We start from the raw sequence: 25,935 nt of genomic DNA on the forward strand, positions 1-25,935 counted from the left end.
ACCCAATTATATGTTGTCTACAGGAGATTCACTTAAAATCGAAAGACAAAGTTGGTTGAAAGTGAAGGGATGGAAAAAGATATTCTATGCTAATAATAACCAAAAAAGTGCTGAGGTGGCTGCATTAATATTAGACAAAATGTTTTTTTTTTTTGTTTTTTTTTTTGCGGTAGGCGGGCCTCTCACTGTTGTGGCCTCTCCCCTTGCGGAGCACAGGCTCCGGACGCACAGGCTCAGCAGCCATGGCTCACGGGCCTAGCCGCTCTGCGGCATGTGGGATCTTCCCAGACCGGGGCACGAACCCGTGTCCCCTGCATCGGCAGGCGGACTCTCAACCACTGTGCCACCAGGGAAGCCCAGACAAAATGTATTTTAAGTAAAAAACTGTTACAAAGAAAGACATCATATATTTTGATAAAAGGTCAATTTAAGAAGATGTAACAATTATAAACAAATACTCAGCAAACAACAGAGCCCCAAAATATATGAATCAAACATTGGCAGACTTGAAGGGAGAAATAGACAATTCTACAATAATAATTGGGTACTTCAGTAGCCCACTTTCAATACTGGAAAGAACATCTAAATAGAAGAATGATAAGGAAAAAGAAGACTTGAACAAAGCTGTAAGCCAACTAGACCTAACAGATAAGTATGAAATTCTTCACTCAGCAATAGGAGGATACCTATTCTTCTCAAGTTTACATGGAATATGCTCCAGGATAGACCATATGTTAGACCATGGAAAAATTCTCAGAAATTTGAAAAGATTGAAAGCATATAAAGTATCTTCTCAAAGTGCAACAGAAAGAAACTAAGACATTAATAACAGAAGGAAAATTGGAAATATGGAAATTAAACACTGCATTCTTAGACACCAGTGGGTCAAAGAGATAATCACAGGGGAAATTAAAGAATACTTAGAGACAAATGGAAACAAAACATAACATACCAAAACTTATTGGATGCAGCAAAAGCAGTGATCACAGGGGAATTTATAGCTGTAAACAACTGTATCAAAAAAGAATGATCTCAAATCAGTACCCTAGATTTATACCTTACGGAGCTAGAAGGAGAAGGGCAAACTAAACTGCAAACTAGCAGAATGAAGGAATTAATAGAGATGAGAACAGAGCTAAATGAAACAGAGAATAGGAAAACAATTGTGAGAATCAACAAAACCAAAAGTTGGTTCTTTGAAAAGACCGACAGAATTGACAAACCCTTGGCTAAACTCATAAATCAAAAGTGAGACAAAATGAGACATTTTAGTTATATTTGTATTTATGTTTATGACATTTTAGACCTTTAAGCTTCAATTTTTAGGGTAATCACCGTTCTTTTCAGGACTTCCAGCTGATTGAATCAGCTTGCCCAGATTATCAAGGAAAATATCTTTATTTAGTAAAGTCAGTTCATTACAGACTTTAATCTGATCAGATGTTTGATTAGACTGGCACATTGACAAAACCATTTACAATACAGTTTTGGTTGCTAATTTAAGTTGTATCTTGTTTTCTATCTGATTATTGCTAACGCAGAGGAGATATATTTATTTTTGCAAGATGATATTGCATCTGAATCATTTTTGTGTATTTTTTTCTAATAGTTGGTCTGTGGATTCAGTTTGACATTCTATATTGATGATGATGTCATCTGCAAATAATTCCATTTGATCATATTATCTGCAAATAATTCTAGTTATTACAACTCTTCTTTCTTTTTCTCATAACACTGGCCAGTACAACCAGTGATATAAGTGGCAAGGGTATCAAGTGTCCTTGATGGTTCTCTGATATTAATACGACTGTGTCTAAAATTCCACCATAAACAGGATATTTGCTTTAGTTATGGCATAAATTCTTTATTATCTTTTTCTTCTTCTTTTTTGGCTGCATTGGGTCTTCATTGCTGTGCGCAGACTTTCTTTAGTTGCGGCGAGCAGGGGCTACTCTTCGTTGCGGTGCGTGAGCTTCTCATTGCAGTGGCTTCTCTGTTGCAGAGCACGGGCTCTAGGCATGTGGGCTTCAGTAGTTGCGGCGTGTGGGCTCAGTAGTTGTGGTTTGTGGGCTCTAGAGTGCAGGCCCAGTAGTTGTGGTGCATGCGCTTAGCTGCTCTGCGGCATGTGGCATCTTCCTGGACCAGAGATCGAACCTGTGTACCCTGCATTGGCAGGCAGATTCTTAACAACTGCGCCACCAGGGAAGTCCCAATTCTTTATTATCTTAAGGATATTTCCTTCTATTCCTAGTTTCTGAGTGTTGTATTATTTTACCATAAATAGATTTTGAACTTAATGAGATTCTTATTCCATATCCATTAAGAAAATTATCATATCAGCCTACCAGTGTATGACTTATCCTTACAGATTTGTTACTATTAAGCCACATTTCTTTTTCTGCAATAAATACTAGCTTATTGTGATGTATTGCATTTTACCTTGCTATTTCAGTTAGTGAGCAAATATTTTTTTCAAATAATTTGTGTCATATTCATAAGTAAAATGGGCTTAGAAATTCCTTTCTTTTTCTAGTTTTATTTAATTTTGAAATTAAACTTACTCTAAATTATAAAATGTTTTAAGCAACTTTCCTTCTTTTTCTACTCTCTGGAACTGTTTTTACAAGACAGGGATTATCTGTTTCATCAAAGTTGGCAGAACTCCCTTATAAAACTTTCTGGACCAGAGGCTTTCTAGTGGTTCCGTTTTGTGGTAACATATCCTGTGATAAATAGGAAAGCATCTTTCTTTCATGTCGCATTTTTAATCAGTGTTAATTATATAATTTTACAAAGGGAATAAGATGCTTTTAGCTTTAGACTAATAATTAAAAGAGTCATTGTTACACTTCATATTCTTTTGAGTCAGTCTACACAATAGATAATGTAGAAATGTGTTCTATGTGGACTGGCATGAAGGTCAGAATGAGTGTGGTCATCTCAGGATCGCTCATAATCTCTGTTCTTTTCTTCCCAGGACACACAGGACGGTTGTTAAAGTCTCTGTGCTTCACCAGTTTTTCCTTCCTGTTGCTGCATATAATTTTCCACATCACGTTGGCAAGTCTGGAGGCACAGCACCGCATTGCACCTGGTTACAACTGTGAGTATGATGGTGGCTTTTTTTTATATTACGTACGTGAATAACAAAGCTATGTGTCATAACGCTGATAGAAATCTAGGCAATGATGACATTACAAAATTTGTGGCAATTTTTGGCCATTTGTCAATCTAATACACTATAAATACATTCAAAGAAATTTATATACCTAGACAGTGGGGTAATGTGAACAACTTAATTCATGCATCTTCAACATATATTAGATATTAGACTGTGATCTGTATGTAAGACATTATGCTTGGGTGTAGTCTAAAAAAAATCAAGATTTATGTACAGACCCTGGTGCTTCCACTATGGCTGGTGAGATGAGACATGTACAATATCTAATAAGATAAATAAGAGTACAAATGTCAAATAAATACGACAGTGACTTCAGGCTTATTGTAAAGCATAATGTAAGATTTCGTATATCTTTATGGGAAAAATGTGAATGACACGATAGTTTCTTTCTCAAACTGGGAGATTTTTTTTGCGATTCATAAGGAAATGATATACCTTATGCACATTATTATTTTGAGGTTTTGATCTGAAAACGTCGACACGTATATGCTTTATCTAGGTAGGATCATCTTTCCAGAATTAACCTAACATTGGATAAATTCTGCTTCCATTTTTGTAGGATGTGTGATTGTCATTTGAAAAAAACAGAAGCATTTCAAGTAGGTGGAATACAATCCACATGTTTTAAGTGAATATTTGAAATAGACTAAAATAATAGTTTTTAAATGGTCAGTTTTTCGCTGAGGAACCCATTTGTAGGTTTGAAATTTCCTGATCTTTCATAAGTGCTAGCACAAGTGAAATGAAGCAAACCAACCATTCCCTGTAAAATAAAAGCCAGATCAAAATTCGTCATGGATCAAATAGTATTAGCATAAATGTAGTGAGAGATTCTTTAGTAAAATCTGTAGTCATAAATTATTCACTATCCCTCCCCGTGTAACTTTTAGAGAGCTAAACTTTACAGAACTAAAGTGAGCATTCATTCTGGCCATTTTATTGAGTGCTGAGTTCCTTGGATAATAGTGCCTATCAAAATGATTCTTGATTTAAGATCTGATGATTTAAGATATGGTTATTATTTTTTTAAGTGAGATAGAATTCATATACCATAGAGTTTACCCATTTAAGGAACACAGTTCAGTGGTTTTTGGGTTGTGCAACCATCACCACTATCTAATTCCAAAACCCTTTCATCACCCCAGAAAGAAACCCTGCACCCATGAAGTTATTCTTCTTTCCCTCTCCGTGCATCCCTACGCAACCACTAATTTACTTTCTGCCTCTAGTAGATATACCTGCTCTGGACATTTCATCCAAACAGAATTAAGTGATATGTGACCTTTTGTATCCAGCTTCTTTTACTCAGCATAATGTTTGCAAGTTTCATCCATGTTGTAGCCTGAGTTAGGACTTCATTCCTTTTCATGGCTGAATAATATCCCATTGTTAAGATGTGGTTTTAATGCTTGATAAAAGTCATATCATTATTAAAAACTTGATAAAATAAAATCTTTAAATAATGGTACTTTAGTTATATTATTTTAATGATAAAAAGGATTTATTACATTTGGCCAGATTCAGGTCTCTTTGGGCTTAGTAGAAATGTTAGCAATGATAGTTTGTATTGCTTCTTAATCAAAAATCCTTTGGGTAGTTCTTAATCAGGCATTCCTAGGGCCAGAAGGAAGGATTTTTAACCGTAAGTGTTGTCTGAAAGCTTGCCACCTTCCCAAAAATGAAAGCTGAATTTGAAGAAAAATAGATAGGTAGGTATAAGAGGAAGAACATGGAAAAATTATTTGATGCATCACATCCAGATGAGATTCCATACCCAATTATATAATGTTATATATATAATAATGTTTTGATGTCAAAATTTTATTTACTTTCTCTTGAGTAATAATTCATACTACTGCAAAGTAGAAAATAAAAGATTATCTTTTGTTTTAAAAAAAGGCTGTTTCATGAATAATGAGTTCTCTTTATCACTGAAAGTATTTCATCACAGGATATATTACAACTCATCAAATTTTTCAAATATGAGCTTATAAACTACAGCTTGCCTGTGTCTGCAGATACTTTTAGGTGCTGAGTGATGCCGTGGAAAGGACTGTGCTGGAGGGGGCTTAAATTAGGGCGTGAGCACATCGTTTCTTCCAGTCCACAGTCTATGTCTTTCTATTTTTATTCAAAATAACATTTTCAATAATTCTATAAAGGTGAAAGTAAAAAATGTAATGTGAAATGTTAAGACCGTTTTCCATTTTCCACATTTACAAACGAATGTACTGTGGGGTCTCTCCTATAAGGCATAGGCAGAGATGGACAGAAAGACATACGAACTTAAAGTACACACACACACACACACACACACACACACACGCACCACATATGCAAACACCACACACATGCAGACACATACAACACACACACATGTACACACACCATGCACACGCATACACACACCACATATGCAAACACCACGCACATACCACACCCCCCACATATACACACACCACACACATGCAGACACACACACACACACACACACACAAATCACACCACATATGCACACACACAGAAGCTCATTCTTGAGTTATCTGCTCCTTCCCAGGCAAGAATCCAAATTACTTAGACCCTTTGGATGGAAGATGAAGAAGTCTGTCTTTCTCAGTGGTGAAGGATAGAGACCAGCCAGATCTGGCCTCTTGACATGCCTCTTCCTGGGCATTTCTTGCAACCCAATCTTGGAGAGCTAGACCTGCCTTTCCTAACTTCCCAGCCAAATATGTGAGCTTCCAGACACTGTGTTTCCCTAGATCATTTTATTCATGCACAGCTGCCCTCCACTGCCCTCTTCACGGCGATGTGTCTTGAACACGTACAAGTCTATTGTACTGCCTTGGGCCTCTCCCTGTTGTGGCCTCTCCCGTTGCGGAGCACAGGCTCCGGACGCGCAGGCTCAGCGGTCACGGCTCACGGGCCTAGCCGCTCTGCGGCATGTGGGGTCTTCCTGGACCGGGGCACGAACCCGTGTCCCCTGCATCGGCAGGCAGACTGTCAACCACTGTGCCACCAGGGAAGCCCCCTTCCTTCCTTTTTGACGTCCCCATATAAAAGCTCTATTCTGTTCTACCCGAGCCAACGTAATGAAAATCACAACAGTAAACTTTATTCCTAACAAGTTAAATTCCAATTTGAAATTTATTTCCACAAAAGTGAATGTTCCAATGTGAAGTTCCAATATTTTTGAAGTCACCGCAGAGAAGGGAGACACAAAAGAATGAGTTAGAAAAGGGACTTGAGTGCCATAGGCACCTTGAAGGTGAGTCTACATAGAGAAATCCGCAATTTCTTCTAAAAAACGGGTGATGCTGCAACAGCATTGGCTCACAAGGTCTACATATTTTTTTGGTTCAGCTTCATGTGCAGTGTTTCAAAGCAATACATTCTTGAAAAGGGATAAAAAAGCAGAGCAAACAAACTTGAGTTTTGCAAACTAGTTTAGTCCAAGATTGACACAAACCAGGTTTTCAGCCTGGAGCATTTTTTAACGATCAAGTTATATAAACTCTTGAAAAACCCTGTCTGCGTGGTAATGGAAACACTGACTTTTCATTTCTGGCTGACTTCGCCTCACTCGTGTTATTGTTTCTCCAGCATTTGGAGTTTCGATTACACCATCCGAGTTGTAAACACAAACTCCGCTATTTTGATATCCCACATTTGAAGTTTAGCCTTTTTTTTTTTTTGGCACCTGTAGAGGTAAAGTAGCAAACTTCAAATAAAAAGACACAAAGTGCCTGGCCGGCTGTGTTGTGCCTTCTGAATGCTTTCTCTGTCTGTGAGACTTTGTCAAATTAAAATGAAGGAATCCAGACAGGTCCGGGTTCCCCATCTTACTCAAGTGGTCTTCAGACTCCAAACCACCAAGTGCTCATTCATATGAGTTTAATTTGGTTTCCCTAACGACTCCTCTCCCCGTTTAAAACTCATATACCCTCACCCAAGTTCTGACAAAAGCTCCCAGGATCCGTCAGGAATCTGAGACGTGTGTTTGGGGGACAGCAGTAGCATTTATAAACATTGAGCCATTGAAAGGTCTTTCCCCCCAGAGCCCTGTGAATAGTCACTGGCAGTAGCAAACGCTGTTTCAAAGCAGCCCAGTTAGTGCTTGACCAGCTGGCGCGTTTGTTAAAGATGCTATTGTGCAGAAGGGGGCCCTACCACCCCTCCACCTTCACTTCCAGAACGGTGCTTTCACAGGTAAGTGAGGAAATCCAGGGGGCAGGGGCACCTCTGTGAGTTTCCCTCAAACATGTGTTGTGCCGCTTACTAAAATATTTTCATTCAAAACTATACTGTTTCAATCAATGTAAACCCGCCTTCAATTATGTCACTACAGAGCCCATAGAAGTAGTCTGTTAGCCTCAGTGGCGGACCTGTGGCGCTCTTGGTGGAATTGCAGCGCCAGTCTGGACGCTGGGGCTGTGCTGAAGCAGGCTGTTGATTGAAAGAAACTTTTGAGCTCAAAACTATGAAGGGAAGATTTGCGGTGATAGTAGCTACCATGTATAGAGCACCTAGTATCTGCAGGGTCACTGTATCCCTTTTCTGATTAATGACTCCTTTTTTCTTGTTACAAATTGGCTCCAATATCCTTTGAGTAGGGCACTCCGTACACACCAGCCCATTCCACTTAGGGTGGGTCGGGCTGTGCAGGCAGGGCCTGAGATGAGTGGCCACCCTCTTCCAGGCTGGATCCGGCTGGAGACCGGGACTCATCTTATTCTTCCACATAGGGCTGTGCCTTCTTATGGTCTCTCTTCTCCAGGGAGTTGCCTTTCTTTTGTATAAATGCAGTGTGCCCAGTCTGCACTTGGGGTTGAGGTGGGGATGAGGCTGAGGCTGGAGGAGGTGGGGGGAGGGTGACATTGAGGACAATGATGAAAAGGTGGGCTCAGAGGGTGAGTGAGTGGCCCGGAGCCACCGCGGGTCTGAGCTGGGATCTTTCCTGCTCTTTCCTCCTCTCTGTGAAACCCCTTATTTATCATCTGTTTAGGATTATTTTCTCCATTGCACTTCCTAGGACTTTGGAGTAGTACAGTTTCAAAGGGTTTAAGTGAGTTTCTGGTATTCAGTCCATGGTTTTCTATTGTTTGGAGATTTGTCCTTATAAAGAATTGTGTCTTTTCTTTGCTTCATTCAATTGCTGGACTCATCATTAGATCTGTTTCCCCCTGAGGGCCAGACCCCTCAAATCAGCAGTTTTCTCCCCCCTGTAGGGGGAGGGGCACCTAGAGTTCCAACTTTTCTCATCCTGAAAGCACAGGAGACTCGGCCTAGGAGCCACTGACCAAGAGGTTATTCTAGGCCTTGATGGTACTTTATTCTACTGCCTTTCTGTCCTCAAAACACTAGGGTTCCAATGTCCAGACCCAGCGTCTGAAACCTCAGCAGGTGACAGGAAGACTCAGGGCCAGGTGTGGGCCTGGCGGGTCGGCACCCCACCCCGATGATGGTGGGGTGGGTGCGCAGTGAGCCCCTCCCTAGATGCTCTGCTTTCCAGAGCCCAGGCCTGGGTGGAGAGCACGGCTGAAAGGGAACTCTGGTAACCTGATGCTGATGAGTCAATGTTCCTGGAATGATGAATACAATTAGTTTTTACTGCCCAGGGCAAGGGGTCGAATTGGGATGGGGGCACCATGGGGAAGAGAAACCCCATCAGGGTGAAAGTCTCGTAGGCCAGGGCTGGTTGGTATCTTGATTCACTTGGAGTGATAGTTGTAGAGTGACATACACTTTATCATCATTTTTCCAATAGAGTTTTATGGTAGAAACATTTTTCACGAGAATTTTTATACTATCCAATCAATATATGAGTGAATTTAGGATCTCAGTTGACTGTGGGTAAGTTACTCATTTCTGTGCCTGAGTTTCTTTGACTGTAAAATGAAGGTGATGGTGGTCACTGTCTCACAGGGCTGCTGTGAGGGTTGAGTTAATACAGGCCATGCACTTGGCACAGTGCCTGCCCCATAGCAAGTGCTCAATGACTGTTGTGCAAGTGCTCAATAAACTATTATTACTGTTGTTGTTAATGTTTCTACTATTATTAGAGGAGTCATATTTCTTGCCTAAAATCACACACAGTGACAAGGGGGCAGAAATAACCCAGAACCAAATTATACACAGTCATGTGGGTTAAACTTGGAAATTATGAAATGTGCAAAACTTATGTGACACCAAATAATTCTCTGTGACCTCTTTATCTCAGTTTCTTACTAATTCTGTTACTGGGGGGTTTGTTCTGTGCTGTGTGGTTGAGATCCGGGGTAATGGTGAGACGGCTCTAGCTGGAAGGTGGTGTCAGTGACAGGGTCGTAGTGACACCCACCCTCTGCCAGTACTTTTTTCTCTCCCTCAGTAACTTCCCTACCAGGAACTCACCCCTTCTCCGGGGCTGGGAATCCCATTCCCTCTTCTCCCTGAAAGCTTGTCCGCCACGCCCTGCCCCTCAGCACAGAGGAATATATAATCACTATATTCTTCACTATTTATCATGCTTTCTATATTATAGAATTTTAGAAGCAAGAGACAAAGATGAAAAGGTAAGGAAAAGAAGAAACTCACATTTGTTGTTGTAAAGTCAACCAGCACTTTGCTCACACGATCTCACTTTAATCCTGACTGGCTCTCACCACCACCCTTCTGATGGGGGGTGAGGACCAGAGGCAGAAAGTGTCTTCCCTTAGGTCACTCAACTAGCAGCAGGATTTCAAATCGAGGTGTCCTTGCTCCACGGGCATCACGCGGCCTCCTAAGGTTGCTGGGGAAAACTTTATGGCGAAATCGGGCTTTGGTTGATCAGATTGTGAGGGCTAGGTAAGAATAGGATACACAAATTTGGAAGCTGTGCTGGGTGAGAGGATAATTAATCTGATATACCAGCTCCAGGTGAAGTATTTGTGGTTGGCAGTGACTTCATAACTTCACTTGGTGAGGATATTGGCCTCCCAGAATATCTTTCACCGTAAGAGTGAGCAGTGCGGACATAGCAGGGTCACGTGTGCCGTGGGGAATGCCTGGGTCAGGGCCTTCCAGCTCCCCAAACTCTAAGCATCGGGCATGGAACTTTTCATGCTGAGTTATAATCCCTGATTCTGTCTATTCTCCCATTAGCCTATGATGAGATTGAGCAGAGGGTTTGTCGTGTGTTATTTTTGTGACCTGAGCATCTACTACAGTGGTCCATGGATAGAATCCTGCCCCCAAATTGTTTGAAGAGTGAATAAGTGAATTGGTAGCAGCAGAAAAGGAAATGAAAGGGTGAAATCAGATGACTCCCTTGTTTGAGGACCACTTTTCCATGGATCCTCACCTTCCAGTCCGTGAGAGCAGCTCCAGGGCAGGGACGTCCGTCCTCTCTCTGCTGAGCCCGACCCCCCTGCTCTGGGTGGACACTGAACATCTTACTCTATGGTTGTTACCATTTCCCTTCTTTTCAATTCATGAAGAAGTAGGAGAAAGACACGTCCACCTGAAGGCTTTTATTTCTCTTTAAAAATGATAAATCAGGTAAAGTTACCTGGTGTTGATTTCCTTTGCAAAAGGAAACTTGGATTTCTATTTGGATTTGGGGATGTCAGGAGTGAAAATATGAAAGACAAAGCTGGCCTTAGAAGTAGCGAGGAGGGGAGAGGAGGAAAGAGCTGGGAGCGGGGTGGGGCTCATTAGTAGCTGGGTTCAGAGGAGAGATGCTTCCAGTGAATAATACCCGTGGCATTCGCCTTGGGCCCCTCTGCTCCACACCCCATGTCCACCGAGCCTGCTGTAAGATCCAGGAAATTTAAGATGATTTGGGATCGACTGTGTTTGCTTAAATCACAATTTCCCTACCCTCAGTTTCATGATGCAGCATTTCTAGTGTAAATTATTTACCATAAAAGCTCTAAGGCAAATCTCTGTGGTGCGGGAGTAATCTTAACCTCAAAAGGCTAGGCGGACAACATAAAGCTCTAACTGTGTGTTGTCAAAGGCCCGGTATGATGCGAGGATCATTCAAGGGCATTGTGGAGGTAGCACAGCTGGGCCAGGAATAGTCCTGCCATTCCCGAAAGTATTAACTTTATGACACGGTTGAGTTATTCTTCAGACTTACAGAACTGGTGTATATTTTAGGGATTAGGTATGTGGATTCATACGTAAAACACATTTCTTCCTGTAAACAGAAATTTGGATTTAGAACAATCCTCTTGATTTCATGCATTAAAAATATATTTCAGGGATGTAGAAGGTTGGCAAAGAAGTTGCTGATATAATTGCTCTCTTACATTCATGTTTAGGGACATTTAAACATTTCCTAAGATCCCCATTGCAGGATATGAGTATATAGATAATATTAATATTAAAGATATTACTATAAAATGTTATATTTGTAGACAAATGTTTTAAATATTGCATGTTGATAAATATGGTTTCAAATGCTTTTCTTTCATTACCTTGCATTGTTACTTCGTTTACAATCTCTGATTTTTAAATGGGTGATCATTCTTGAAGACCCCAAAACCACGTTAAGAAGCAGCGCAGTGGAGTACGGGTTGATGGGTAGTTTCCGAAAGGGTGATAATAAAAACCAAAGCACCCTTGACATATAAACCACAGGAATCAGGAGACAGCACACAGGTTTCCTTCTTTTTAGTTTTGCAGAATCAGGAGGATATTTTCATTGCAGTCTCATGTTTATTTTTATATGTACTCTTCCAAAAATATTATTCTGTGTTTATTTCCTTAACTGAGAAATTTGAAAGAATGTCATATTTAAATCGTAACAATGATAATTATGATATCTTGCACTGTTAATTTTGAAAATGTTTCTCCATAGAGTAGATTCTACAACAGCCACAAAGAAAATTAGTTTCAAGTAATTCAGGTTATTTACAATCCCACGGTCCTGTCACATATGAATTTATGCAATAACTATTTATTAAACGCCTGCTGTGTGCCTGCCCTCACAGGCCTTGCAGTCCACTGTTGGAAGGTGGAGGCAGACGGAGGAGTGAACACCACTAGCAGAGCTGGTATTGAGGATGTAAAAAGATCAGTGGAAATATGCATAATAGTTTCTAGTCTGGCCTGGGATGGGAGACTTCCTGGAGGAAGGGATGTTGAGGCAGAAACCCAAAGGATGAAACTATGTAGCTATCCACAGTAACAACTATGAAAGTGCTGATCTATCATGAAATGCCTACACCTCTATCATCTTGTGAACTCTAAGATTAGAATTGACTCTGGGGATATAAACATACTCAGGCAAGTTCCTCCTATCATATTTAAATGGAAATATCCTTGGAAAGAGTCAGTTTACTGTGAGATATTGAACAGCTCTTAAGATTGTAGCATTTACTCTGTGGACTAAAAGCACCATTTCTGCATCTGTGCCTAGAGTCTCTCGGAGAATTTCACCAAATACATATCAAATTTAAAGTCAAGGTCTTGCCTTGATGCATAACATCCAGGAAAAGTTAAAGATGGTTTTCCTCATTAACTGGTTATACTAGAGGACAATAAGAAAAACATTCCATTTATTTCTACATTTCTCTTCTGTTTCCCCCAAATAGATGGCAGTACTTCTTGATACTGTCATAATTCATGGAAGAATGACAGATAAAAACACCTATAAATTAAGGGTAAGCTGAGTTCCATAATATATGGTATAATACTACCTTTACCAGAAGCTATTTGTCAGTTTTATGGCTTGGTGTTGAGACATACACTTAGTCTTTGTCTTACTCTGAAATGAAGGTGACTGAACTTTATCGATAGACGGCAATTCAGGCTGTTAGCATCTGCATTTTGAAGTCCTCCAAAACCTACATTATCTACTTGCATTTTGGTTTTTCAGACTTATTCAGAATCTTCTCCAAAAAGAACCTTAATTTTCACAACAAAAGAAGCAGAAACAAAAACGGACACACACTTGATCCATAAAAAACGAATCAAGCAAAATCAGCCATAAAGTTAGACAGTTTTTTTGTGTGTGGCCACACCAGTGTAACTGCTGCTACTCTATTGCTTCTTCATGTCACTTAAGGTATTATAATATGCTGTGTCTGTAGGTGACTTTTTTTTAGGACTGGAAATGCTACCCTTCATGCTTTTAATTAGTTTTTAGAGTTAGAATAAAAAGAAGCAATAGTATAAAAACAATAGCTTTGGGGCTGGAGAATTCCTACTTCTGTTGTAGAGTCTGGCTGTGTTTCTGAAAAAGATGTTAGAAATTGGACATATAAGAAGTTTTGCTTCTTGCTATCATACAGCTAAATCATTTGAGTTCTCAAGCATTTGGTTGAATAAAACCAATGTTAAATTTAAAGTACATACTATATTGCCTTTTTTTTTCAGGTGTTCAGCAAAGTGATTCAGTTGTCCATATACATATATCCTTTCTTTTACAGATTCTTTTCCCATACAGGTTATTACAGAATACTGAGTAGAGTTCCGTGTGCTGTACAGTAGGCCCTTACTGATTATCTATATATAGTATTGTGTATATGTTAATCCCAAACTCCTAATTTATCCCTCTCCCCACCTTTGCCCTTTGGTAACCATAAGTTTGTTTTCAAAGGCTGTGAGTCTGTTTCTGTTTTGTAAATGAGTTCATTTGTATCATTTTTTTAGATCCCACATATAAGTGATATCATATGATATTTGTCTTTGTCTGGCTTACTTCACTTAGTGTGATCATCTCTAGGCCCATCCATGTTGCTGCAAATGGCATTATTTAATTCTTTTTTTATGTCTGAGTAATATTCCATTGTATATATGTACCGCATCTTCTTTATCCATTGATGATGGACATATAGGTTCCTTCCATGTCTTGGCTATTGTGAATAGTGCTGCAGTGAACATTGGGGTGCATGTATCTTTTCAAATTATGGTTTTCTCCAGATATATGCCCTGGAGTGGGATTGCTGGGTCATATGGTAGCTCTATTTTTAGTTTCATAAGGAACCTCCATAGTGTTCTCCATAGTGGCTGCGCCAATTTACATTCCCACCAACAGTGTAAGAGGATTCCCTTTTCTCCACACCCTCTCCAGCATTTATTATTTGCAGACTTGTTGATGATGGCCATTCTGACCAGTGTGAGGTGATACCTCACTGTAGTTTTGATTTGCATTTCTCTAATAATTAGCAATGTTGAGCATCTTTTCACGTGCTTTACTATGTTGTTTTGACATTTTTAAGATTTTCTAATTTCAACAAAAAGATGAAAATAGCAACTGCATTTCTTTAAGATCAAGCTTGGAGCCTTAGGGTCTCAAACATTTCAAGGCTGATAAAAAGCTTGATTTAGTTCAGTTTGGTAATTTTGGGACTTTTACAAACATTAAAAAGCATCTGGGGCTTCCCTGGTGGCGCAGTCGTTGAGAGTCCGCCTGCCGATGCAAGGGACACGGGTTCGTGCCCTGGTCCGGGAAGATCCCGCATGCCGCGGAGTGGCTGGGCCCGTGAGCCATGGCCGCTGAGCCTGCACGTCCGGAGCCTGTGCTCCGCAATGGGGGAGGCCACAGCAGTGAGAGGCCCGCATACTGCAAAAAAAAAAAAAAAAAGCATCTGTATATAAAATATACTCGAGATTCTCCAAAGCTAGAAATATGGCAGCTTTAACAGTTATTCAGGGAGCAATTAATGCTTGTGAAATGTTACCATCTCTTTATTTATTTATTTTTTCTAAGTACCTTGGATACAAGGAAGACTTATTAATGTTAAAATTATTAATTAATTTGTCATGAGATTAAAGTTTATGTCATTTGTTTGAGTTTATTGAAGGTGTATTAAATGAATATTTTCTTAAAAGAAAGGTAGATGCTTGCTGTATTAGAGCTGTCATTGAATCAGAGGCTCTTGTCTAAGCCTGAAAATCTTCTGACTCTCTGCCCTGGATGAGTCACTGTTTCTCAGTGGACTTGTGGTTTCGTGAAATAAAAGAGTGGCAGTGGGAGCAGATGAGCCGGGCGTCTCTCGGGGGGCGTTGGTAAGCACAGGTGGCATCGGGAAGTTGACAGAGGGCTTCCCTGGTGGCGCAGTGGTTGGGAGTCCGCCTGCCGATGCAGGGGATACGGGTTCGTGCCCCGGTCTGGGAGGATCCCACATGCCGCGGAGCGGCTGGGCCCGTGAGCCATGGCCGCTGAGCCTGCACGTCCGGAGCCTGTGCTCCGCAACGGGAGAGGCCACAACAGTGAGAGGCCCGCGTACCGCAAAAAAAAAAAAAAAAAAAAAAAAAAGAAGTTGACAGAGTGAGACGCAGAGTCTTCATAATCAACTTGAAGACTTAATTCTTTATATCTGGGTGGATGTGTCACATACATGACATGTCAGTCATACCTGCCGTGTGTTATCTCCATGTGATCTTCTGACAGGTTGGTAATGAACTTGGGCATGTGACATTTCCCTCTATCCAAACAATGAAGTCATCCAAAGCTTAAATGATTATTTAAGAACTCTCCTTTAGCTAATTGTAAGCTTAAAATCCAGCCAGGATGTGAAGCCTCTGATGATATCTCTATAAAATCATTTACCCTTTCTATTCACTTGAATGCAGGTGGGCTCAGCATTTCACCATGAAGCCTCTGAAAGCAAAGCAAACCAAAACACATGTTCCATTTAAAACAGCCAAGTCACTAGTTTATACTTAAAAATTTGAATCTGTAAGCTAGTGAAATGCAACAACGGGCATCTCATAAGACTGAATGATCAACGTATCTTTTTTGTCAACAAAATACAATGTATTCAGTGTTTTCTCTCTGTGCTTCAGTTATAGATAGACCTTCTTGTTAACAGTAACTGGCATTTATTTTACTCTTGGAAATATTATTTTTTCTTGGCTTTGAGTCAAAGCAGTAAACATTCTCCATAATGATGTAATTTTAAAATTTATTATGTTTTAGTAACTATACCAGTAAACTTTATACTCGATAATATACAGTTCTCATAGAACTGGTATTTTTATTTATGTTTTAAAGTCAGAGTGACTAAATTTATTTCCTAGATTACGTCTACTTTTTTATGGCCTTAACACTTACTTTATTTATCTATTATTTAAGAAAAATTTTAAATTGAAGTATAGTTGATATACAATATTGCTTAACACTTATTTTAAAATGATAGGCTGCTTGAAGTCCATGAATGCGCTTCTGGGAAAAGTAGGCTTTTTGTTTCTACTCGGATGAAACTAAGGGGTATTATTATAAGAATGTTGTGATTGGTTGGGAATCATGGGACTGGATCATGATAAGACTCCTCAGTCGGAAACTTACTCCAGGTAGCTGACTCATCCAAGGCCTCATACACAAATTCCATGAAATCACGATGGACACTTTATTTCAATCCACAGAGGGAGGAGACATCCCCTTCCCCACCCCCAAGGATGTCAAAGAGTCATGGAAAGACAGCTCAAGTCCTTTCATCCATCCAACAAACAAACATTTATTAGTCACCCATGTGTGTTAGGCATTGTTCTAGATGCTTGGGATACAGTAGCTTAAAAACAACACCAACTTAAATTTTTACCCTTGAGGAGCTGATATTCTGTAATGTGGGAGACATATAAATAAGCTTTATAATATTCCAGTGGTAATAATCACTAAGAAGAAAATTAACCCAGGAAGGTAGAAATGAAATATCGAGGTGAGCATGCTTGACATTTCAGGCAGCGAGGCCATGGGGAAACAAAGTGGACACATGAAAGAATGCAGCCACCATCTCCTCCTGCTCATGCCTCTGCTTTAGGGCTCATTTGCTTTCAAGGCACACACTCTGTATAGTTGTTTATGGAGCTGAAATGTTAAGTAGATTGAAGAATTATTCAAACGAGCCCATTGCATCCTCCTGTGATCAGCAAGGGGTACCCTACCCTCTTGATGTTACAGAGCCTGCCTCCCTACAGCTGTGCTCAGTTTTCGACCTCCTGTGGCCCCACAGGGCATGCAGCATCCTCATTCCCAGGGTCAAGAGTATTTGTGACTAAGAATCTCTGCCAGTCTGATCTGCTTAGTTTTGTATGTCGTGTGTCAGCCATCTCGTTCTACTGAGGGCAGGGGATCCCTCTCTCACCAACAGGTGAATAGGAGGTGATCAAAACAGTATAAAGCCACTGTAATCAAGCCAGTTTGCTACTGGTGAAAAGAGAGAAATATACATTAGTGGGGGAGAATAAGAGAGTCCAGAACTGGATCCACACATACATGGTCAGTTAATTTTCAACAGAGATGCAAAAGCAACTTTGTGGAGAAATAAATAATTGGGTTCCATATTTAAAATCTGTATTTAAATCAATTTTAAAATTCATTCCATCTTAAAATTCATATTAAAAATAAGGACGTCAATCCTTACCTTGTACCATATACAAAAATTAACTCAAAATGGGTCTAGACCTAAATGTAAAGGTTAAAACCATAAAACTCTTTTAAAAAATAGGATCTTTGTGGCCTTGGGTTGGACAAAGGACAAGATTTCTTAAATATGACACCAAAAGCACGATTCATAAGGAAAGAAAATTGATTAATTGGACTTCATCAAAATTAAGAACTTCTCAAAATCCAGTAAGACAGTAAAAAGTGAAGCCACAAATTGGAAGACAATATTTGCAAATCACATATCTGAGAAAGGACTTGTATCCAGAATATATGAAGAACTCTAAAAACTCAATATTAAGAAAACATACATCTCAGTTTTTAAAATGGGCAACAATTTTGAGCAGACACTTCACCAAAGAAGATATACAGATGGCAAATAAACACATGAAAATATATTGTACTTGGTCTTGTTAGTCATTAGGAAAATGAAAATTAAAAACATGAGATTACCACTATACATCTCTTAGAATGGCAAGAAGGAAGGAAGGAAGGAGGGAAGGAAGGGAGGAAGGAAGGAAAGGAGGGTAGGAAGGAAGGAGGGAAGGAAGGAAAGACCCCAAGTTCTAATGAAGATGTGGAACCACTTGAATTCAAACATATTGCTGGTGGGAATGCAAAGTCCTGCAGCCACTTTGAAAACCAATTTGGCAATATTTTACAGTTGGCCATATACTTCTTATTCAACCCAGAATTCTTACTATTGGATATTTACTCAAGTGAAATGAAAACTTATATTCACACAAAAATCTCTAAGCAAATGTTCATAGTACCTTTATTTGTAATTGCCCCAAACTGGGAAAGAAACCCAAATGTCTTTCAGCTGGTGAATAGATCAATAAACTGCAGCCCCTGGATGGAATATTAGTCAGCAATGAAAAGTACACTGTACTGATCGACACAGTAACACGCTGACTCTCACATGCATGATGCTGAGTGACAGAAGCCAGACTCAGATGCTCCAGCCTATATGATGACATGGATGATATTCTGGGAAAGGTCAAACTCTAAAGACAGAAAATAGGTCAGTGGTCACCAGTGGCTGGGGGACTACAAAAGCCATGGAGACTTTGGGGGCTGATGGAGCTGCTCTATGTCTTGGCAGACGTGGTGGTTACATGACCGGATGCATCTGTCAGAGCTTGAAAAATTATACAGAAAAACTAGTGAGTTTTAGGTTATATAAATTATGCCTTAATGAGAAAAATGTTTTTTTTAAAAAGCCACTAGACTATTTTTGGAACAAATTAGAGTTTTCCCTCGTTATTTGCTTTGGGACTTCCGTGAAGAGTAGGGCGTCAGAGCAGTAGATTCTTGTTCAACAAAAGATCCTCAAAATTATGATTACTTGTCTCAAGAGCTGTTGTGAAGACCAAATCAGAGGATGGTTTTGAAACAGTTTCCTACCTTATATGTTTTTCATTCATTTATTCAACAAATCTTGATTGAATATATGGAGATTCTGTGTTCCAAGGAGTGTGCCAGACCCAGGGAACCACAGATAAGTAAACTATAGCCCCCTTGCTCTGGAGAGTTCCTCACCTAAGATAGGAGGTAGGCACATAAACAGATCCCTGCAGTAACATACGGTGAAGCCGTCATAGAGATAATTATGAAGTAAAGTCATCCCCCAAAGGATTGAAGAACTCGTCCAGCTGCAGGGCATGGAAAGTGATCCAGGTATTTGTAAGGTCTTGGAGGTCACTTATAGGAATTTAGAATTTAGCCTGTAGGTGGCAAGAGCCACTGAGGGTTTTAAACAGTGGTGGAAACAGGAATAAATGATGCTCTGGAAAGATCATTCTGGCTACCGTGTACATCTTTGCATGGGTGTGTGTTTGTGACTGATGACAGATTGGGGTGATAGAGGCAGAAGAACCAGTCAGGAGACTGTTGGGTGAAAAGCGATGAGAACCTGAACTAAGGAGATTGCAGAGGAATTTTAGACGAGATGCTTCAAGAAAGATGATTTATCGTCTAATTCAGTGGAGAGGAAACAGAAAGACTCTGATTGGGTGGATGGAGGTACCATTTCAACAGTGTAAGGACCACACAGGAAAGCTCAGATTTGACGTGGCGGGGGGGAGGGGAAGGGAGGATGGGTGTCAGTTTGGTGTTTGAAATCCAGATCCATGCGTCTGTGGGGCTGTAAGTGGAAACGTCTGATAGGTTATTGTGTAAATGGATCTATGGTTCAGAAAAGACATCTTGGCAACACAGATGTGGGTGTTATCAGGGTACTGGTCATAGATAAAGATGCATTTCCAGTAACTTACATGCCCTGCTCCCTATTTGAAAAAAACTGTTGAAGATATATACAATATTCAGTTGGCGACCTGAGATCTTAGCTGAAATGACAAAATGTCATGAGTTAGTTTTCACAGTGTATTTTCCATTCTTTTTTCAAGCATGTTTATGTTTTTTACACTTGCCCCTTCCGTTAGGCTGTGATCTTCAGAGAGCTCACTTCTCTCTTACCTTCAGCTTCAGAAGGTGTCTGGCACACAGTAGACAAGTTTTGTTTTGTTTTTTTTTTTTTTTTGCGGTATGCGGGCCTCTCACTGCTGTGGCCCCTCCAGTTGCGGAGCACAGGCTCCAGACGCGCAGGCCCAGCGGCCATGGCTCACGGGCCCAGCCGCTCCGCGGCACGTGGGATCTTTCCGCACCGGGGCACGAACCCGTGTCCCCTGCATCGGCAGGCGGACTCTCAACCACTGCGCCACCAGGGAAGCCCGACAAGTTTTTTAAGTGACAAAATGACAGGTATACTATTATTAACCTTTCTCATTATAATATAAAGCACATTAATTTGCAGCAGAAAAAAAGTGGGTTCATCGGTGCTAAGCTGGAGTTCAACTGTAACTCATCATTTAATTTCAATATCAACCCTCATTAAAATATATAGGGTGAAAACAACATTTCTAGAAACTCTTAACGATATAAATCTAGTTCAGTCCCTGGTTCCTCAGTTAAAATGATTTGTTTTCTTTTGTTTTCATAAGATGTAATAAAAAGCAATACAACTGACTTAACTTGATTTATCCAATAAATTTTTCATGAAATCTTTGAAAATCCACATTTGTCCTTCAAGGACACGATTGGAAAGCATTTGGGTCCAGAGGAAGCTGCTTCCTTCTGCTTCTTGGTTCTGTTATCAAGGATTTTGGAGGCTATCAGCTGAGGGACAGAAGAGACAGCTCTTGACCACATGGGTCCCTCCGTCACCTGCATGGGTTTTCCTTCCTGTTTTGAAGTCTGTGACGATGCCTTGTTTGAGTCCTGGGAAGAAAAGCCCCTTCTTAGCTACCTCTCAGATGCACTGTGCAAGCTGGCCTTGTTAACGGTATGAAGGTGGTAATTTTCCTGCCACTTGTGGCTGGTGTCCCGGTGACACCCAACCCTCTTCTGAGACCTTCCATTCCAGATGGAGCAGGAGGGTTGAGTGCAGGTTCGCTGCTGGGCCCCGGGCTGGAAGGCTCCTTGTTCTCCCTGGAGCCTCCCTGTGCTCGTGGACGAAGGGGTGGGAATTGGGTTCTGGAGAATTCTTGGCTGACCTCTAAGAAGAGTGTTGGAGTAGGGACATGTTTAGCCCCAGCCTCCTTTCTTTAAACATTATTTCAGCATATTCACGTTGGTGTTGATGGCATTTGTTTGGTTTTACTTCTTGTAGGATTGCTGATGTGAAGGGCAAAGGTACATGGACTTTCACCCATATCCTGCATTAGTATTGATTCAGGCGGCTACAAAGTGGTAGGAAACGAGAAAAAAAAAAGTTTCCTATTTCTCAGTCATTAGCCAGTGAAAAAATATTAAAACTTAGGTTACTGCTTCCTGGGAAATTTTATCTCAAAATAGATCTAACTACCATTTCTGCCAACCAATAAATGATTATCTCTGGGTTAACACTTAAGAGTGCTGTTGTTACACAGCCTTCTTTAAGGACTGTTGGCCTTGCATTGAGAGGGACACATTCCGTCTATTTTCTGGAGCAGGTGGTAGGTGCTGGAATAAAATCAACATGGTTCTAAGAGGCTACCTTTTACAAACAGCCTGCAACGCCCTCACATATCATGAAAGTGAGTGCGTGCATCTACATGCATTGACGCAAATCACACTACTTTATTTATTTCATACTTTGTACTTCTGTAACACACTCATGAACACATGCATGTGCGCACACACACATGTTATAAAAGAAAATCTAAGGTCAGATTCTCCATAAGTGAAAGTTTTCAGAGAGGATCATATTTTTGTGAATTATTATTGGGAAATGATATGACAATTTGGATAAAGATTCGACCAGTCTTCTTTTTTTAAGATTTTTTTTGATGTGGACCATTTTTAAAGTCTTTATTGAATTTGTTACAATATGCTTCTGTTTTGGGTTTTGGGGCCGCAAGGCATGTGGGATCTGAGCTCCCCGTCCAAAGATCGAACCCGCACCCTCTGCATTGGAAGGGGAGTCTTAACCACTGGACTGCCAGGAAAGTCCCTCGACTAGTTTTTTATAGCTGATTCAGATGTTTCCCCTCTTTGGGAGAGTAAATCTTCACACAGTCCCCCCTGCTCTGTGTATTTTCTCGTCTGTACCAAACTGACTCCTTCCATTTCTCACCCTCTCCAACGAACATTCTCTCATTTGTGTATGCGTGAGTATTGTTACAGTAATTCTTGGTATGAGATTCTGTAAACGCTCTGTATATTTTATTATATATTGAAGTCACATTTAAGATACAAAGATTAACAATACAAGTAATACACTGCCTGTATCTTAGAAGTCTCAGGTGCGCCCCTCCGCAATCTTGAGATCATTTACATTCAGTGTGATAATTAGTAGCTTTGAGCTTGTATCTGTCATCCACTATTTTTTTCTATTTATACTATCTTTTCTTCCCCTTCTTATATTTTTCTATCTTATTTTGGATTGAATATTTTTAAATTAAATTTATCCCAGTTTTTAATTTATTAGCTACAACTAATAAATCTGTTTTGTTCTTTTAATGGTTTTCTTTTTCCCAGTTTTATTGTGATATAATTTATATATAACATTACATTAGTTTTAGGTGTACAACATAATGATCCTATATTTGTATATATTTCAAAATGGTCCCAATAAGTTTGATTAACATCCATCACCTCACAGAGTTACATTTTTTTCTTTATATACCTGGTAATTTTTAATTGGATGCCCACCTTGTGAATTTTACCTTGTTGGGTGCTGGATATTTTTTTATTCCTGTAAGTATTCTTGAGCTGTGTTCTGGAATCAAGTTATGTTATTTGGAACGTTTCAATCTTTTTGGGTCTTGTTTGGACATTTGTTAGGCAGGCCTGGAGCAGCGTTCTGTCTATGGCCAGTTTTTCCCCCACTGAGGCAAGACCCTTTTTTTAAATAGTGATACTTAAAATTTTTTTTGATTAATTAATTTTTAAAATTAAAGTATAGTTGATTTACAATGTTGTGTTCGTTTCATGTGTACAGCACAGTGATATATCTACCTATCTATCTATCTATCTATATAGATAGACAGATATTCTTTTTCAGATTCTTTTCCCAATAGGTTATTACAAAACATTGTATATAGTTCCCTGTGCTGTACAGTAGGTCCTTGCTGTTTACCTATTTTATATACAGGAGGCAAGCTCCTAGAGTTGTTTCCTCATACGCATGTGCTGACCAGGACCTGGCAGAACCCTCAAGCAGAACAGGGTCCTTCTGCAGTCCTGTTCCCCACTCTCAGGGGCCCTTCCCTGGGCAAGGGGCATCCCTGTTCTCCCTGGACTCTCAGCTACGTCTTCTTGCTCTGGGGTCCCTGGGCTCTGCCTACTTCCTCCCCTTCCCTGTGCTGCATGCAGACACCCTCTCCTGGCAGAAATCTGGGAGCAGTTGTTGGCTTTGCTGAGTTTTCTTTTCCTCAAGGATCACTGACGTTGCTTCAGACTGAATGTCTTGAAAACTGTTGTTTCATATACTTGTCTTTGGTATATTGTTTTGTTTTGGGCTGTCTGAGGTGGGAGAGTAAATCTGGTTCCTGTCACTCCATCTTGGCTGGAAGCAGAACCTCTCTCATAATTTGAAGGTATTATTCTACTCACTGTTGCCTCTAACACTATGCTCAGGCTTATTGCTCCTCCTTTGTAGGAAATCTGCTTTTGCTCTCAGGCTGATTTTAAGATAGAGTTTTTGGTGATCTGTTCTTTAACTAAGATATTTATCTGAATAATTTCTTTTTATTTATTCTTGTTTGTGTTTCATTAGATTGTCATAGTATAATTCAAGAATTGATATCTTTCATCAAATCTGGAAAACTGTACACATTATCTCTTTGGATGTTATTTCTTTCTTGTTCTTTTAATTCTTTCCTTTTGGAACTCTGATTAGGGGAACCTCTGTCCTTCATGTATCTCAGACTGAATTCTTTTAGAGACGTCAACATTTGTTATCAGCAGGGACAAGCAGTGATATGTCCTGTCCTCTACTCTACACAAAGTCCCAGTTCCAAATCCTATAAGGGTCTGGAGGACACCTTGCATGAAATGTTCGCTAGAGGAGAACACTGTGATGGTCCCTGCCATTATCTGGATACTGTACTTGCTTTTGGCATTGGTGCAGCACTAACCCCGTCAGATCAGGAGCTGGACCCCTCAGGACCTCAGAATCAGTTCTCCCAGCTGAATATGGGCGAGGGGGAGGGACTCACTGGGTTCATTTTACTATTCATTCCAGGGCTCTGCCGTGCGCTTGCCAAGCCACATAGCCCGAGCACTGCCAACTTCACCAAGGACAATTCACCTTAACATTTATTTTAATAAGTAACAAATTCCTGGGTTAATCAGAGATGAAGGTGGTCACAGCACTAGTAGCCTCCTCTAGGGGTTGGCTTTCTGTTGGAGATGCTGGCTAACAACCCCTGGAGGCGGTGTCCCTGAAGAGGGCAACTGAGGGCCCTGGGGTCTAGATGGGAATCAGCTGACACACACGCATCTCCCACGGCCTGTGCAGAAGCATCTTTAGCATCAGCTACAGAGCCCTTCCCAAGGACACCCTTCCTGTTACACGGCTGTCACTTTTGTGGTATGTGATGTACATTCTTCCTGGTGTTCACTGTCAGTCTCATCTCTTCTATGGGTGTAATGCACATGCATCCATGGGAATTAAAGTTTCGCTACAACCTATAATATAATCCTCGCTAAAGCTCTTGCTTTTTAAAGAGTATCTTCTTGAAACTATGTTAAGAATGTAAGTCAGACAGAGAAAGACAAATATATGATATCACTTATATATGGAATCTAAAAAAAGGTTAAAACAAACTTACTTACAAAACAGAAATAGACCCACAGACAGAGAAAACAAACTTATGGTTTACCAAAAGGGATAGTGGAGGTAGGAGTGGGAGAGATAAAACAGGAGTTTGGGATTAGCAGATGCACAGTACTGTATATAAAATAATCAACAAAGTTCTGCTGTATAGCACAGGGAACTATATTCAGTATGTTGTAATAACTTTTAATGGAAAAGAATCTGAAAAAGAATATATATATATGTATAACTGAATCACTTTGGTGTACACTTGAAACTAACACAACATTGTAAGTTAACTATACTTCAATTTAAAAAAAAATTAAAAAAAGAATGTAAACCCACTTTTGTAATGTGAATAACCATTACCCAGCTATCACTTTTGAGTGATGGAAATTTCTTTTTGGAAAATCATCTTCATTTATAAAATGCATTGAATATTCTCCTTTTTTTGGTCAAGAGGAATCTTTCAGTAAGTTCCTTGTTGTCTATTAGAACAATATATTTTATTCATGACACGTGAAGCCTACATAATTGATTTTTAGCATTTTTCTGGAGTTGCTCAATGCTAATTTAACTGGAAGCTAAAAATGTTTAAATCTTTGTTGACTTCCTAAGGAGGCTTCTTAATGAGACTGTTTGATTTACGGGCCTTTCCTTCCTCTGTCTGGCCCTGGATTTTTGGCACAAGTTAGAGCTTAAAATAGGTGTTTGCCTGTGGTCAGACCTTGCTGCTGTTAATACCTATTAGGTGCTGAATGTTAACTTTTATTCAGTATTTTACATTTCTGTAGCACTGAGCTCTTTGCAAAGCATTCTTCCCAGTGTTATTTCAATTTAATGCTAAGGACCACATGAAGCAAGTATTATTCACCCCATCTTACAGATGAGAAAGCTGAGGCCAAGAACGAATTTCACATAGTCTATGAGTTGAATTAAGATTTAACTGCAGGTCTTCTGATGCCAGTCTTGCTCTTTATGTTACTCCATAGATGCCCTGCTTCCCATTTTGGTCAGTTATAAGGTGGAATTGAATATAAAATGAATATAAAATGTAAAAATACAAAATGAGATCTTTATGTGCCATTTCAGATG

At 40.0% G+C, this 25,935-nt stretch overlaps 1 protein-coding gene across 4 annotated transcripts in view; it reads left to right on the forward strand.

Moving 5' to 3' along the window:
• The window catches only part of PIEZO2 (piezo type mechanosensitive ion channel component 2), a gene marked incomplete at its 5' end in the record, with an annotated part of 353,117 nt that overhangs the window by 130,909 nt on the left and 196,273 nt on the right, over positions 1-25,935 (forward strand). For all 4 annotated transcript variants that reach the window (XM_081252827.1, XM_081252829.1, XM_081252828.1 and 1 more), the window contains one exon: positions 2,978-3,103. In XM_081252827.1, coding sequence (XP_081108953.1) covers positions 2,978-3,103 — 126 coding nt within the window. The remainder of the gene's footprint in view (positions 1-2,977; positions 3,104-25,935) is intronic.

This window comes from Mesoplodon bidens (assembly GCF_964165515.1).
Source record: "Mesoplodon bidens genome assembly, chromosome: 13".
In the NCBI taxonomy this organism is placed as follows: domain Eukaryota; kingdom Metazoa; phylum Chordata; class Mammalia; order Artiodactyla; family Ziphiidae; genus Mesoplodon; species Mesoplodon bidens.